The sequence below is a fragment of the Podarcis erhardii genome (genome assembly GCF_964252035.2).
Source record: "Podarcis erhardii genome assembly, chromosome: 14".
NCBI classification, from domain to species: Eukaryota; Metazoa; Chordata; class Lepidosauria; order Squamata; family Lacertidae; genus Podarcis; species Podarcis erhardii.
In genome coordinates this window covers 47,842,990-47,859,050 of record NC_138503.1, presented here as the reverse complement: position 1 = coordinate 47,859,050, position 16,061 = coordinate 47,842,990, and the positions used below count along the sequence as shown (strand labels likewise).

The window sequence follows — 16,061 nt, the reverse complement described above, 5'->3', positions numbered from 1 at the left end:
ACAGAAGGTCCCAGGTTCAACCCCCAACATCTCCTATTGCCTCTGCTTTGGTAATCTCCAGGTCAGATTATTTGTTATATGTGTCAGGTCACTACGCACACACATATAAAAACCATTCTGAAATACAGCTGCGTGCTTCCGTCACTGGGCTGTGTTGAAAATCAGGAATCAGGAAGTGACCTCTCCAGACAATGGAACAACTCTTTTCTTACCTCTGGTGCTGTGATCTCCTAGGTGTTACCCAGTTGAATATGCATGTGTGCTCCCTCTGTTGCCCTCCTTCTTCCCCACCCCTGGGTGCTGGCAACAGATGGGACCGTGAGATCTTGTCTGTCTCCTTATGCTTTGTTCTTGATCTTCCCCTCCCTGTTAATAAAATCTGCTGAAGAACAGCTATGGTGGTTTTCACTGTCCATCTGACTCCTAAAGAACAGCCTCTGAGTGTATCACATGTCCACCTCCTTTTAGTGGGAAGGTGTAGCCTTTGGGGCCTTACCTGGAACACAGTGACAATAGCCCACAGCAAGGAATCAAAATTCTTCCTATCTGGCATCGTGTCCCCTGTGTCTGTTTTCAAGCCAAACTTGCATCCGAAGAGATGCATGCCAAGAATGCTAGGAAGAGAGAAGGAGAGAGGAAGGAGCTTGTAAATAAAATGCAATGTTCAAGGATGCTTTACACCAATGGTTCCCAACCTTTTTGATATGGGAACCCACAACTCCAAATTTATTGTACAGTGGTGCCCCGAAAGACGAACGCAAGACGGAAAACCCGCTAGACGAAAGGGTTTTCCGTTTTGGAGGCGCTTCGCAAAATGAATTTCCCTATGGGCTTGCTTCGCAAGACGAAAATGTCTTGCAAGTTCCTGCGGGGTTTTTTCCCTCCCCCCCCTTTTCCTAAGCCCTAAGCCGCTTATCAGCTGATCCGCTGATAAGCCGCTTATCAGCTGATCCGCTAAAAGCTGCTAAACTGCTAATAGTGCTAATCCGCTAAGCTGTCAATGGGCTTGCTTCGCAAGATGAAAAAACCGCTATACGAAGAGCCTCACGGAATGGATTAATTTCGTCTTGTGAGGCACCACTGTATTTTTTGCTCCATAAGACTCACTTTTTCCCTCCTAAAAAGTACAGTGGTGCCTCGCAAGACGAAAATAATCCGTTCCGCGAGTCTCTTCTTCTAGCGGTTTTTTCGTCTTGCGAAGCATCCCTATTAGCGGCTTAGCGGATTAGCGCTATTAGCGGCTTAGAAAAAGGGGGGGAAAGGGAAAAAACTCGCAAGACTTGCAAGACGTTTTCGTCTTGCAAAGCAAGCCCATAGGGAAATTTGTCTTGCGAAGCGCCTCAAAAAATGGAAAACCCTTTCGTCTAGCGGGTTTTTCGTCTTGCGAGGCATTCGTCTTGCGGGGCACCACTGTAAGGGGAAATGTGTGTGCATCTTATGGAGCGAATGCAAGCTGCGCAGCTATCACAGAAGCCAGAACAGCAAGAGGGATTGCTGCTTTCACTGCACAGCAATCCCTCTTGCTGTTCTGGCTTCTGAGATTCAGAATATTTTTTTTCTTGTTTTCCTCCCCCAAAAACTAGGTGCGTCTTGTGGTCTGGTGTGTCTTATAGAGCGGAAAATACGGTGCATAGCATGGTGACCAATTGGTTCATTGACACACAAAGTTTGGACCTCAGGCCTTTGGTAGCTGTCAGGGAACTGCCATCAGCTCAGAAGGGAGAGGTGGATGGGCAGTTGTGTTACAGGGAGCCTCCGAAGATCTTGCGAAGCAGTTCCTCCTCTGGCGAAGAGGAAAGCCCCGCTTCCAGTGGGGAGGGGGTGCAGGGAGCAGGAGATGCTAGGGAGAGCCCCAATACCGAGCTTGAGCAATCCGGAGAGGAGGGAAGTACCCCTTTGCCAGCGCCCAGTCTGTGCAGGGAGGGGAAGCGAAGGATGTGGGTCACATGACTGTTATGCTGGGGGAGGTACAAGGACCGGCCACGCCCAGATTCTGCTAGCGACTGAGCAGACATGGTCTTGCAACGCTCTGCACTGTAAATAGTTTGTATTAATAGTAAAGCATGGAAAAGACAGGTTGGAGTCTTGCCTGCTTGCTCTTGAGCAACCACACCAGCATCTGACAGCAGCCATTGGTTTTGTGCATTGTAACTGCACTTTTGCCTGTTTAATAAGTGAGATTTGATGCATCCAAGGCAAAAATGAAACAGCCCACGACTCACTTGTATGGGTTTCAAGACCCGCTTGCAGGTCACGTACGACCCAGAGGTTGGAAAACGCTGTTTCACACCAACCTTTGCCAGCCAGGTGCACTGCAGAACTGATGGACTACAAATCCCATGTTGCCTCTTACTTGCTTTCCCCCCTATTCCTCTACCTTTGGGTAAATAATTGTTCTGTGCTTCCCTGAAATGCACAAAGCGACTGCTAGATTTTACCTGGAAACATTCCAAGTTTTGCAGCGCACCCCTCCAGGAATTTTGCAAACGAAGTTGACGTTTGATGGAGGGAAATGTCAAATAAATAGCTAGCGCGCTTTGCATAACAAATGCAAATCGAGAGTTTCTAGCCAATTTGAGGCGGGGGGGGAGGACCATTCTCACCCCCCTCCCCATTCTGTTTCTAGAGACGACATCCTGGGTTTCAGTTCAGCTGTCTCGATGATGTTTGCTATCGATCAAGAACAACGGAGCAATTGTTTCGCTCTTGTTGTCACTTTGCGTCCTTCGTTTGTCTCTGGGGTGGCAGGATCTGGTGGAACAGCGAGACTGAGGAGAGGGGAATCCATCTGCCGAGCATCCAGCCTGTCAGTCTATTGTGAGTTGAGCTGTCATCCATGCACCGCTCGGCAAAGGGGCACCATTGTCATTCTAATCTAGGTGTCGGTGGCGGCGGAGATGAATGGAAAAAACAAAACATAGCAATTAACCGGAGAGGAAGGGGTTGCGCACGCTTGCCAGCACATACCTGAAGATGAAGATGAAGAGCATGAGGAGCATGCAGAAGGTGGCCACGTTGTCCATGGTCTTCATCAGGACCACCAGCTGGCGTCGGAGAGCGGGCATGAAACGCACCAGCTTGAGGACCCGGAGAAGTCGGAAAGTTCTCAGCACCGAGAGGCCTCCGTCCGATTGGCCAATGATCTCCCAGACGCTGTGGGGTGAAACAAGAGGCTGTCTGACCTTGCATGAATGGCTAGGGCCGTAATAACTGAAAGTAGAAAGGCCAGCTGCCTTGGGTGGTGGGTGGTAAGGTAAAGGGGCCCCTGACCATTAGGTCCAGTCGTGGCCGACTCTGGGGTTGCGGCGCTCATCTCACTTTAGTGGCCAAGGGAGCCGGCGTACAGCTTCCGGGTCATGTGGCCAGTATGACTAAGCTACTTCTGGCGAAGCAGGACAGCACATGGAAACGCCTTTTACCTTCCTGCTGGAGTGGTACCTATTTATCTACTTGCACTTTGATGTGCTTTTGAACTGCTAGGTTGGCAGGAGCAGGGACCGAGCAACGGGAGCTCACCCTGTCCCGGGGATTTGAACCGCTGACCTTCTGATCGGCAAGTCCTAAACTCTGTGGTTTAACCCACAGCGCCACCCGCGTCCCCTGGTGGGTGGTATTATTATTATTATTATTAATTAAATTTGTATACCACCCTCCCTTCATCCGTAGATCTCAGAGCACTCCGCAGCATAAAATGACAATATAAAACCACAAAATACATAATTAGATTAAGAACAAACCAATAATCCCGCCCTCCAGCAACACATTTAAAAAGGCATTGGATATCAATCAGCTGAAGGCCTAGCTCAGGGGTCAGCAAACTTTTTCAGCAGGGGGCCGGTCGACTGTCCCTCAGACCTTGTGGGGGGCCGGACTATATTCCGAAGAAAAAAAATGAACGAATTCCTATGCCCCACAAATAACCCAGGGATGCATTTTAAATAAAAGGACACATTCTACTCATGTAAAAACACGCTGATTCCTGGACCATTGCTGGGCCAGATTTAGATGGCGATTGGGCAGGATCTGGCCCCTGGGCCTTAGTTTGCCTACCCATGTTCAAGAAAGATTTTGTTCCCAATCTGACTCATTTCTGTACATTTTTTATCCTTCTCCACAGCTGGGAAAAGGTTCCCAGAGCAGGTTCCCAATGACCCCTGCACTCAGGCTTGCGGTCTAAAAGCCACAGCGCAATAGGAAGAAGGGACTGGGAGGGAGGAGGGATAACGGCCTTGGCCCCGTATACCTGAAGGAGCATCTCCACCCCCATCGTTCTGCCGGACGCTGAGGGCCTTCTGGCGGTTCCCTCATTGCGAGAAGCAAAGCTACAGGGAACCAGGCAGAGGGCCTTCTCGGTGGTGGCACCCGCCCTGTGGAACGCCCTCCCATCAGATGTCAAAGAGATAAACAACTACCTGACATTCAGAAGATATCTTAAGGCAGCCTGTTCAGGGAAGTTTTTAATGTAAGACATATTAGTGTATTTTTGGTCTTTGTGGAAGCCGCCCAGAGTGGCTGGGGAAACCCAGCCAGATGGGCGGGGTACAAATAATAAATTATTATTATTATTATTATTATTATTATTATTATTATTATTATTATAAAAGTAAACCCATCATTGATTCCAAGCAAGGAAATACAAGTTCTGTCAACATCTTTCAATCGGAAATAGCATTTGCTTTTGACTGTCTCCAGCCCCAGATTGTGTACACAGTCTCTCCCGCTGTGCCTCTGAAGATGCAGTTAAACAGACCAGCTTACCTGATCACAACAATGATTCCGTCAAAAATGTTGTACGGGTTCTTGATGTATCCCCAGATCCCAAAGGCAAGTAGTTTCAGGAGCATCTCCAGGGCAAACATGCTTGTGAAGACAATGTTGCTGATCTCCAGGGCATTTGTCAACTCGTCCGGCTATGGGAGAACAGGAGACAGCAATGAGCAAAGATAGAGTGCAGAACTGTTGCCAACATCTCTGTGGTCCCCCACAGACCAGACCCAGAAGGCATCTCCTACAAAACCACGTAACAATAGTCTTGCTAATTCAGACATTATAGGTTTGATGTTCTGGTTCCTGAAATAGACAAGGAGATGACTCTGGCAAGCCAACAAGCAGGATAGAGAGGAAACAGGCCTCTTCCTTGTTTGTCATAGAATAGAATAGCATATTAACAGATATACTGCTTCTGAAGCTGGAGGTTCCATGTAGCTATAATTCCGTATCAGAGAGTTTGAACAGTTCCCATAGGCATAGTAAAACATCCACTGATTAGCTGACATTTTCCTAAACACTTGTAGTTAAGAATGTGCAAGCTCGTGAGGTATTCCACTGCATTTGATTGGGGGAGGAGGCTCATTTCAGCCAAAGGACTGTCATTGTCATGTGGACAAAGACATCTCTGCCTAACGGTAGAGCCGGCCCTACACAAATATCCAAGTTTGAATGTTGGTGTCTCACTCGGCCTAATGGTAGAGTCGGCTCTATGTAAATGACAAAGTTTGAATGCTGGTGTCAAACACATCTCACTTTGCCTAACGGTAGAGCCGGTCCTACACAAATGTCCAAATGTGAATCCCAGAGTCAACCATATGTTGTTGGACCTGGAAAAATACTTATTGGGCGGAAAGTGAAACAAATTATCGAGTGTTTCTTCTCTGGAGGTGATTTACATCTAAATCCACTTCTTCTTTTTTGATTTAGCTATATAAAAGATTAGGTCGGCAAAGAGTTTTCAAGAACGATTTAGCAATTTAATTGTAAGAGCAAGAATTGAGCTCCCCTATAAACAGACGTCTCCAGAGGACCCTGGTAATTGAAGAAAAGTTTAAGGGATTGATGATGGTAAAATGAACTCGCGTGATCAGATTGATGGATGGGAGAAAAGAGAAGCTATCTAATTAAAGAGCTTTGCAGGCAGCTAGGACTGTGCTTTGCTCTGTTGGAATGTACATTGTGACCAGAACGCTCTCTTGGAATCAGCACTGTTTGTGAATCTCTATCCTGTAAATCAACTGCAATTATATCATTTCAAAAAATGAGTTGTTTTTTTAAAATGATAAAGATGGATATGCTTAATAAAGAGCATCGTTTAGGCACACTTTGCTTTGGGCAAAATCCGGGGACCATTCTGCAAACACGGGGCGAGATTTCCTTGGCTTTACCTTCACCTGGCAGAATCCATTTCACCGCCTACTCCTGCTACAAATCACCTTTAATCCTCACAACAACCCTTTGAGGTAGGTTAGGCCGGGGAAAAAACACAGTTTCCCCTAAGGCAGGACCTTTTGCTTGCTCTGCGACTGAGGTATGGCTCTTCCCTTAATGGTAGGAACTGGAAAACGAAGAATGAGGTATAAATACTGTTAAGTTGTGGGTGAACATATCAGACGACACAGCGATTCTTCAAACAGCTCTTGTTTATTCACAGGCCAGAACAGAACTGAACTGAAGGGTCAGCCTGCTTATATAGAGCTCCAGTACAACGTAACTGTAACAATTTTCTAAAACTATCCAATCACTGAACGTCACTTTCGATCCCTTATTTGCATAACTATCTACAGTATCCCCCTGCTGGCCCAGGGTGAGAACTTCAGTACATAACAAATATAGTGGACACTCGGGTTGCGAATGTGATCTGTGCAGGATGCACGTTCGCAACCAGCAGCATCTGCAATTTGCAGTGGCGTGTCTGCGCATGCGTGGGTTGTGATTCGGTGCTTCTGCGCATTCGGTGCTTGGCGGTCCGTAACCCAAAAAAAGTAACCTGAAGCATCTGTAACCTGAGGTATGACTGTATATGTATTGATATAGCAGGAATGTCAGACTAGGACCAGGGATACCTGAGTGCAGAGACCTCTACTCAGCTAAGAAGCTCACCATGGGACCTTAGGCTAGTCGCTCTCTCTTAGCCTAACCTACCTCACAAGGTCGTTGTGGAGATAAACTGGAACCCTTCCCTTAGTGCACATTCACCAGCACCCTGCCAGTCCTTGACATCTATGCACCATACTGATTTGCACCCAGTATACCTGAAGGAGTGTCTCCACCCCCATCGTTTTGCGCGGACGCTGAGGTCCAGTTCCAAGGGCCTTCTGGTGGTTCCCTCATTGCGAGAAGCAAAGCTACAGGGAACCAGGCAGAGGGCCTTCTTGGTAGTGGCACTCACCCTGTGGAACCTTCTCCCATGAGATGTCAAAGAGTTGTTTACAACTACCTGACATTCAGAAGACATCTGAAGGCAACCCTGTTCAGGGAAGTTTTTAATGTGTGACATTTTAGTGTATTTTTTGTCTTTGTTGGAAGCTGCCCAGAGTGGCTGGGGAAACCCAGCCAGATGGGCGGGGTACAAATAATAAATTATTATTATTATTATTATTATTATTATTATTATTATTATTATTATTGTTGTTGCCTTAAAGATTTGGGCAGAAACCGCACACTGAGTTCCAGTTCTCCATTCCCCAGGACACAGAGTCAGCATGCAACCTCTGCCCCAGATCACTTTCCAAGAGAACAGAAGTCTCTCCCGTTTCCACTGTGCGTACGGATCTTGGTTGCCCATTTCCGTACGTGACTCATCTCCTGCCTCAAAATAGCTTCCCCTCTCCATTTTCATCACTCATTGGCCGAGGGAGCCGACGTACAGCTTCTGGGCCATGTGGCCAGCATGACTAAGCCGCTTCTGGTGAACCAGAGCAGCACACGGAAGCGCCGTTTACCTTCCCGATGGAGCGGTACCTATTTATCTACTTGCACTTTGAAATGCTTTCGAACTGCTACGTTGGCAGGAGCAGGGACCGAGCAATGGGAGCTCACCCTGTCGTGGGGATTCGAACCACCGACCTTCTGATTGGCAAGTCCTAGGCTCTGTGGTTTAACCCACAGCGCCACCTGTGTCCCATTAGTAGCACCTTAGAGACCAACTAAGTTTGTTCTTGGTATGAGCTTTTGTGTGCATGCACACTTCTTCAGATACACTGAAACAGAAGTCACCAGACCCTTATATATAGTGAGAGGGTGGGGAGGGGTATTATTCAGAAGGGTGGTGGGAATGGGTGATTGGCTGATAGGTGTGGTAAACCTGTTGACGACTGTTAACAACTGCAATTGGTCTTACAGAAAAAGCAAGGGATGAGATGGCCAAGAATAGCTTAAACATGTATAATGAGACAAGAATCCAATGTCTCTCTTCAGACCAGGTCTCTCCCATGGTTTTAAGTTTGGTAATAAGCTGTAGTTCAGCAACTTCTCTTTCCAGTCTATTTCTGAAATTCTTTTGTAATAATAATAATAATAATAATAATAATAATAATAATAATAATAGTTTGGATTTGATATCCCGCCTTTCACTCCCTTTTAAGGAGTCTCAAAGCGGCTAACAATCTCCTTTCCCTTCCTCCCCCACAACAAACACTCTGTGGGGCTGAGAGACTTCAGAGAAGTGTGACTGGCCCAAGGTCACCCAGTAGCTGCATGTGGAGGAGCGGGGAAGCGAACCCGGTTCACCAGATTACGAGACTACCGCTCTTAACCACTACACCACACTGGCTCTCGACAGCTACTTTGAGATCCTGCACAGAATGTCCTGGGAGATTGAAGTGTTCTCCTACTGGTTTCTCTGTTTTGTGATTCCTGATGTCAGATTTATGTCCATTTATCCTTTGGTTTGGCCTATTTGTCCAATATAGAGAGCTGAAGGGCACTGTTGGCATTTGAGAGCATACACAGTGTTAGAAGATGAGCAATTCTACCTGAATCTAGAACCACAGCAACCTACGCAGCTTTCCATCTCACTACAAAAGCTGGGTGAAGTAAACAGCAAAGGAAATGATTGCACCCGATGATTGTGTGAAGCTTATGAGGCAGCAGTTACCAGAAAAATGTAGGTGAAGATTCAGGTCACATTCAGAGATAATGAGCCTCCAAAGACTCAGAAGAAAAGCCGGGCTTACAATTAAGGATGGCTGAGTCCACCACTTTCTCATTTTTCCAGTCTCCACATATCTGCATCACCCTGGAATGTTTTCCTTTTCAAGTCCCCATTAAAATTGGTTGGCCCAAGTGCGGATTTCCACTCCTAACGTTTGCATGCAATTTTCTCAAGTAAACTTTGAAACTCCCTTCCTACAGATGACATACAGGTGCCTTCACTGTATTCTTTGCAATGCCTGCTAAAAACCCAGATAGGCTGGTTTGTTTTTAAGTTTATTGCTGGTTTTCATTTTTTTCAAACGTTTTAAATACAGGTAGTTGTTTTAATTGTCGTCCACCCCCCCCCTCCGCAATAATGTTTTGGTTTTATTCTTTTTTTGTAAACTACTTTGAGGTTTGTTTGTTTTTTACAATCAAGGGCCAATTTGATTCCCTCCCTCCCTCTTTTTTTTTCTTCCCTTCTCCTCCTGCGATGAGGCTACATTTTAATATTTTAATGTTCCATTATTTTAATGTTGTATTTTATTTTTGTTTTTAAGTTTGTAATCATTCATCTTGTTTTTATTATTGCTTGTAAGCCGCTCTGAGCCCGGCCTTGGCTGGGGAGGGCGGGGTATAAATAAAAAATTATTATTATTATTATTATTATTATTATTATTATTATTATTATTAAAATTTTGAAACAAACAAATAAACACTTTTTACAAAGCAATTTTTCTTAATATAATGCATATTATATTATATTATATTATATTATATTATATTATATTATAGGATTTCGTAGGTCACCAACATCTGACAGGAACCTCTGTCTACCTCTCGAATAGAGCATCTTTAAAAGAGAAGATCTTTCCACGTTGGAACACTGGAGGTCCACTTTTTAATTTTTATTTTAGCTTTATGGTTTACATGTGTTCATGCAGTAGCGCAGATTGAACCTATTACTTACTCCCCGAGCTACACAACCCCCTCCCCTTGTATAACTAAATCTGTTTAACTAATGGATTACTGGCTTCCATATTAGATTTCCAGGGCTTACGCATGACTAAGAAAGTAATCGCTAAATGAGAAGCTTAAAAAACAACAACAACCAAAAACAACAACAGCAACTCAAGCGATTAGGGCAATGGCTCAGGGTGGATTAGTAAGGGCTTCCTGCTTTCCATCCGCACCCCACCCCATCCCATCCCATTCCACTTCTCTTCCCAATTGCAGGAAATAGTTTAAATGGCTTTAAAGTGCTAGTAATGCAGGCAAGGAGGTGAATCAATACCATGGTTAAGGGGAATGATGCATTAGCTTTTAAGCATCGCTTGAAAAACAACTACCCTTGGGTATATTAAAAGAAAACAAAACCCCTGCAACAAGGGCGTATTTTAACAGTAAGATCTAGCATTTAGGATGGCGGCATAGGCCCCAGTATTGCAGGTGAGTGAGATCACAGTCACTAGCCAATCAACCCCCCTCCCATCCCCATTCAGCTACAGTGGTACCTTGGGTTAAGAATTCTTTCTGGAGGTCCGTTCTTAACCTGAAACTGTTCTTAACCTGAAGCACCACTTTAGCTAATGGGGCCTCCTGCTGCCACTGCACCGCCACCGCATGATTTCTGTTCTCATCCTGAGGTAAAGTTCTTAAACCGAGGTACTATTTCTAGGTTAGCAGAGTGTGTAACCTGAAGCGTCTGTAACCTGAGGTACCACTGTACTTGTAGGAATGTTCCCTGCCCCTTGCTTCCAGAGCTTGCACAGAAAACTAAAAAGCTACATTCAGAGGAAGCTGATTCACCACGGTGACTGGGCCGCTGCAACACTACCCTCAGCCGGCCCCCACTTTGCTGCCTTCATTCTTACACCCCCTCCAGAAAGTGGCATTGGCTGTACTTTCCTCCTCCTCGCTGTCGCTGTTGCCCTTGCAGAATTCAGCAGGGAGGAAGATGGGAGCAGAACTAGAATGAGTTGGCTATGCCTGTCTTTTGCTCTGGCGCCACCTGCTGTTGGCCTCCCAGCTTTCCTTCCCAGCAGTCTCTATAATCGCCACTGTGTACCATATGGCGCCTGTCTTCACCCTAAGTTGGCCAGTTTAAAGGTCGATAAGGGCTCCCTTCCCTTTAATTTTCCGAGAGATATGTCATGTCAAGGGCTGATTCTTAGGGGCGGGGTTCTCCTCTCCCTGTTAATCTCTGAGGGCTCTCGCTCAAAGTATCGATGCTCCGATCTTTGCTCTTCCCATTTCTCGGCTCCACTCAGCAAAGCGCAATCTTTTTTCAAGTGGCATTTATGCCAGGCTGGATTAGATCAATTACCAGCTTCCCCTCAAAGAGAAGGAATCACCAGCTCGAGCCGCATACGAGACGCGTCTACCTGTGGCGTACAGATCTAAAGCCTCCTTTTTCCCTCGGAAAAGCACCCCCCCCAGTCAGATGTATTACACCTCCATGGCTCCTAGCCCGATTAGACGGATAGCGAAAAAGGAGGAGGAGGAGATGGGAGGCTCTCAATTTTAATCGCGAAGCAAAATGGTCTCACTGGAGAGAAGAGCCCGTTAGATGTCCAGATAACAATGAACGGCGAGCGAGAGTGATGGCAGGGAGATGTAATGACTTGCTTAGGGGGTTGGCCACTTGAACACAGACTCTTCAATATGAACCGCTCTCCTCGGCCGTGATTGATGCACAGATTTGTTGCTGGGAGAGAGGGCAACGCCAAGGACACCCCTTCTGGCTTTCGCCTTCTTCCCAAAGAGCAGAAGCTTGCTTTCTCCTGCTTCCTAAAACAGATGTCCAAGAGCACAAAGCGAGCTCCATGGATCCCCCTTAGATGCGATGACAAAACTGATTTTTCCTTCTTATGATAGTTCCTTGCACTCAGATCCTATGTTCATTATCTCAGAAGCGAGCCTTCTGATTTCAGGGACGAGGCTATGCAATACAGCACAGCGTTAGGGAGCATAGTTTTAGATCCATTGATCTGGGATTAACTGCGCAACATGTTCTGGATGAGACTAAACTGAAGGGCCAGTTCTGAGGCTTGGGAGAGGGGCGGCTCTTGAATCTCTTTTAAAGCTAGGTGGCAGCAGTGGTTAGAAGCTCTAGGAATGGAAGAAATCCCCCAGTTTCGCTTTTTTCCCAACCTGGAATTTAGTTTTCCACATTTCCACACGTGTGTCTGTGTGTTATAAAAAAAGGTTCTCAGGAAAATTCATCAATATTGTAGTGTGACTTTTTCCTAATACACACATTTTTTGTAGGTCTAATCTACATGTTTCCCTAAAGGAATTCTGCCTAATATAATGCATTTTTTTGCATATTATTTTCACAGATGCAGGCACTTATAGGTACTGCTTTTTTTTTTGGGGGGGGGGGGGTACTCAAGGGTACGCAGTACTGGCAACGTTTCTTCTAGGGAAAGAAAGCACTGCTTATAGGCATGATTTATCCTGGCATATGCCTTCTTGTACATATTACTTCTCTTAGGAACTCCAATGAAAAATTCAGGGCACATTTTGAAGCACAATGGTGGTCTTATCCACACATAGCTTTTGCCCCATGCTCCCCGGGCATCAGTCTGTGCTTTAAAGCTCTGTGTTTGAGTGGTCTTTCCCCCCACCCCCCACTCCTGAGCTTTCCCCATGAAAAAGCTGCTCTTTAAAGCTGAAGCACAACAAAGAGCAATTTGAGTTTTCTACATACTGCCATTTGCTCCAATTCAGTGGTAAAGAGCGAATTTTCATGGGGAGAGCTCTGGAGAGAGAGACACAAAAGGTCCAACCCTGCTTTAAATTACAGCGTGGATGAGGCCCTTATAAAGGAGGAACACAAACTCCTCATTTTGGTGACCTTGTTTTCGACAAGATTTCCAGAAAAGGCAATTTCCAGGCCCTTTGCTGACATCACGAAAGCCTCCAGGGAGCCAGCATGGTGTAGTGGTTAAGAGTGGTGGACTCATAATCTGGTGAACCGGGTTCGCGTCTCCGCTCCTCCACATGCAGCTGCTGGGTGACCTTGGGCTAGTCACACTTCTCTGAAGTCTCTCAGCTTCCCTCACCTCACAGAGTGTTTGTTGTGGGGGAGGAAGGGAAAGGAGACTGTTAGCCGCTTTGAGACGCCTTAAGGGGAGTGAAAGGTGGGATATCAAGTCCAAACTCCTCCTCCTCCTCCTCCTCTTCCTCTTCACCCTATTTTCCAGTGACAGTCCCGGATTTAGAGACACCATCCCAGTTTCTGATTTGATCCCAGAATGTCCCGCTTTTCCTTAGGACAACCCTATTTTCATTGGAGAAATGTTGGAGGGTATGGAGTTATGCAACTCCTGAGCCAAGGAGATAAGTAACTATAGAATTTTAAGAAGACATCTGAAGGCAGCCTTATATAGGGAAGGTTTTTTTAATGCTTAATGTTTTATTATGTTTTTGTATATATTGGAAGCTGCCCAGAGTGGCTGGGGCAACGCAGTCAGATGGTTGGGGTATGAATAATAAAATCGTAATTATGGAATAATTTCACTAGAGAAATGTTGGAGGGTATGCCATTTTTGCAGCAATGACAAGACGACCCTCCATTTCTGGGCAACAACTTTGTTGGACTAACAGATATATCAAAAGTCGGGGTTTTTTTTGGGGGGGGAGAGGTGCAGGTTGGGGTCTGCTATTGGCTGCAACTGTTTACTCCCTCCAGCTCCTGGAGCCCTGGAAATGTTTAATCAAAAAACGGACACACAGTCTCTATTACTGCCAAGATGATTCAGGAGAGGTTATGGGGATCTGTTTTGTCAAACCATTACTCATCCCGACTAATAGACTTTTATGGAGATTCTCTCTGGCACCCTTTGCCGTGGGAGGGAGGGAGGGAAGTGGGAGGGGGAAGCCGAGCGGCAAGCCAGAACAAAGAGTTCATCGGTTCACAAATACCATCAATAACGAGAGGATTGGGGGGGGGGGGAACGGGGTGGATTGCCACTTTGAGCGACCCATCTTTCAAGGGAAGGCCGGAGCCTTTCTTAGAAAACAGAACGGGGAAGAAGGGGGGAATTTCTAAATCAGGAGTGGGGAAGTTTTTAGGGGGCTGTGGACCACATTCCCTCATGGGAAACCTCCCCCTGTTCCTAATGCTAGAACTCACAGACATCCAATGCAGCTGACCATTGGATGTATGGAAGTCCTTCTTCACGCAGTGTAAACTATGGAACTCCTGCCACAGGAAGCAGTGATGGCTACCAACTTGGATGAAATATTATATTATATTATATTATATTATATTATATTATATTATATTATAGCCCTATAGCCGGGAGTCTCAGGGTGGTTCACAGAATAAAATCGAGATATAAAACCACAAAATACCCAATAAAAATAAAAACAGCAACGCAACCCAATGGCAGAAAGTGAGGAGGAATTAAATAACCTTTTAATGAGGGTGAAAGAGGAGAGCGCAAAATATGGTCTGAAGCTCAACATCAAAAAAATGAAGATCATGGCCACTGGTCCCATCCCCTCCTGGCACATAGAAGGGGAAGAAATGGAGGCAGTGAGAGATTTTACTTTCTTGGGCTCCATGATCACTGCAGATGGTGACACAAAATTAAAAGACGCCTGCTTCTTGGGAGAAAAGCAATGACAAACCTAGACAGCATCTTAAAAAGCAGAGACACCACCTTGCCAACAAAGGTACGTAGAGTTAAAGCGATGGTTTTCCCAGTAGTGATGTATGGAAGTGAGAGCTGGAACATGAAGAAGGCTGATCGCCGAAGAATTGATGCCTTTGAATTCTGGTGCTGGAGGAGACTCTTGAGAGTCCCATGGACTGCAAGAAGATCAAACCTCTCCATTCTGAAGGAAATCAGCCCTGAGTGCTCACCGGAAGGACAGATCCTGAAGCTGAGGCTCCAATACTTTGGCCACCTCCTGAGAAGAGAAGACTCCCTGGAAAAGACCCTGATGTTGGGAAAGATGGAGGGCACAAGGAGAAGGGGACGACAGAGGACGAGATGGTTGGACAATGTTCTCGAAGCTACCAGCATGAGTTTGACCAAACTGCAGGAGGCAGTGGAAGACAGAAGTGCCTGGCGTGCTCTGGTCCATGGGGTCACGAAGATTCGGACACGACTAAACGACTCAACAACAACAAGCAAGTTAAGGAAGCCTGATGGATGTAGCCACTGCTGATAAGCAGTCCCACTGATTGCCACCTCATTTCACCCTCCCGAACATGATCATTTTCAGATTACAGCACCCTGCGTAGCTAGTTCCTCCTCCTTTCTCCTCCTCCTCTTCTCCTTTCTTTCCTTTCTTTTGGACGGCTCCATATTCTCTCTCCTGCAGATGTTTGTTTTGCTTATAAACGTCGCAACTCCTACTGTGCGATCTCAACTAAATAGTACAGTCAGCGAGTAAGAGGCAGGCAATTCATGCAGAGGAACCCTTGAGCTGTCAGGGAGAATCTCTCTCTCTCTCTCTCTCTCTCTCTCTCTCACACACACACACACACACACACACACACACACAGAGGGCCTGCAACAAAATGCTGCAGCGCTCCATCGCCTAATAACAGGAGTGCATCTGTTCAGCATGTCAGCCAACTCAGGATATTAGCTGAACAGGATATTAGCTGAAGCATTCCATCACCCTATCATGGTTTTCCCATTTACTTTCCCAACATTTTCATGGCTGCTGAGCATGTTCTGTCTTTGTGAGGTGTGTTGAGAGGCGTGTGTGTTTGTCTCTGTGTTAGTGTCATGGAGTGGCTGGATGCAGAGGAACGGTTGGACGAACCGCCTGTGGAGCCATCAAGGGAAGAAGGCTCAGAGCCAAGGGAGGGGTGGTGGGACAACAATGAGTGGTCCAAGGGGATTTAGACGGCTGTGAGAAGGCAGGAACTTTCAGACTCGCCAACTGATTTTCACGGAGGAAGACCACCAGGAATGAACTGCTGTGGTCATTAGGCCAGACACTCAACCAAGGACTCGGCTATACAGCTGCAAATATAATGTTTTAGGTGCATTATACAAATCTGTCACTAGATGGTGCTAGTGAGCTAACGGCCAATTCCATATATATTTCAAAACGTTTTTTAAAGCATGTTCGCAGCATTTTTTAAATATATGTGTAGACTCAGCCCAAGTCTGTGGAGATCATGT

General features: G+C 46.1%; 1 protein-coding gene across 3 annotated transcripts in view; it reads right to left on the bottom strand.

The window, feature by feature from the left end:
* Window positions 1–16,061, bottom strand: part of CACNA1H (calcium voltage-gated channel subunit alpha1 H) — a 375,780-nt gene that overhangs the window by 83,322 nt on the left and 276,397 nt on the right. For all 3 annotated transcript variants that reach the window (XM_081839451.1, XM_081839453.1, XM_081839452.1), the window contains exons 11-13: window positions 4,759–4,910; window positions 2,968–3,153; window positions 497–614 (exon numbers count right to left, since the gene is read on the bottom strand). In XM_081839451.1, coding sequence (XP_081695577.1) covers window positions 497–614; window positions 2,968–3,153; window positions 4,759–4,910 — 456 coding nt within the window. The remainder of the gene's footprint in view (window positions 1–496; window positions 615–2,967; window positions 3,154–4,758; window positions 4,911–16,061) is intronic.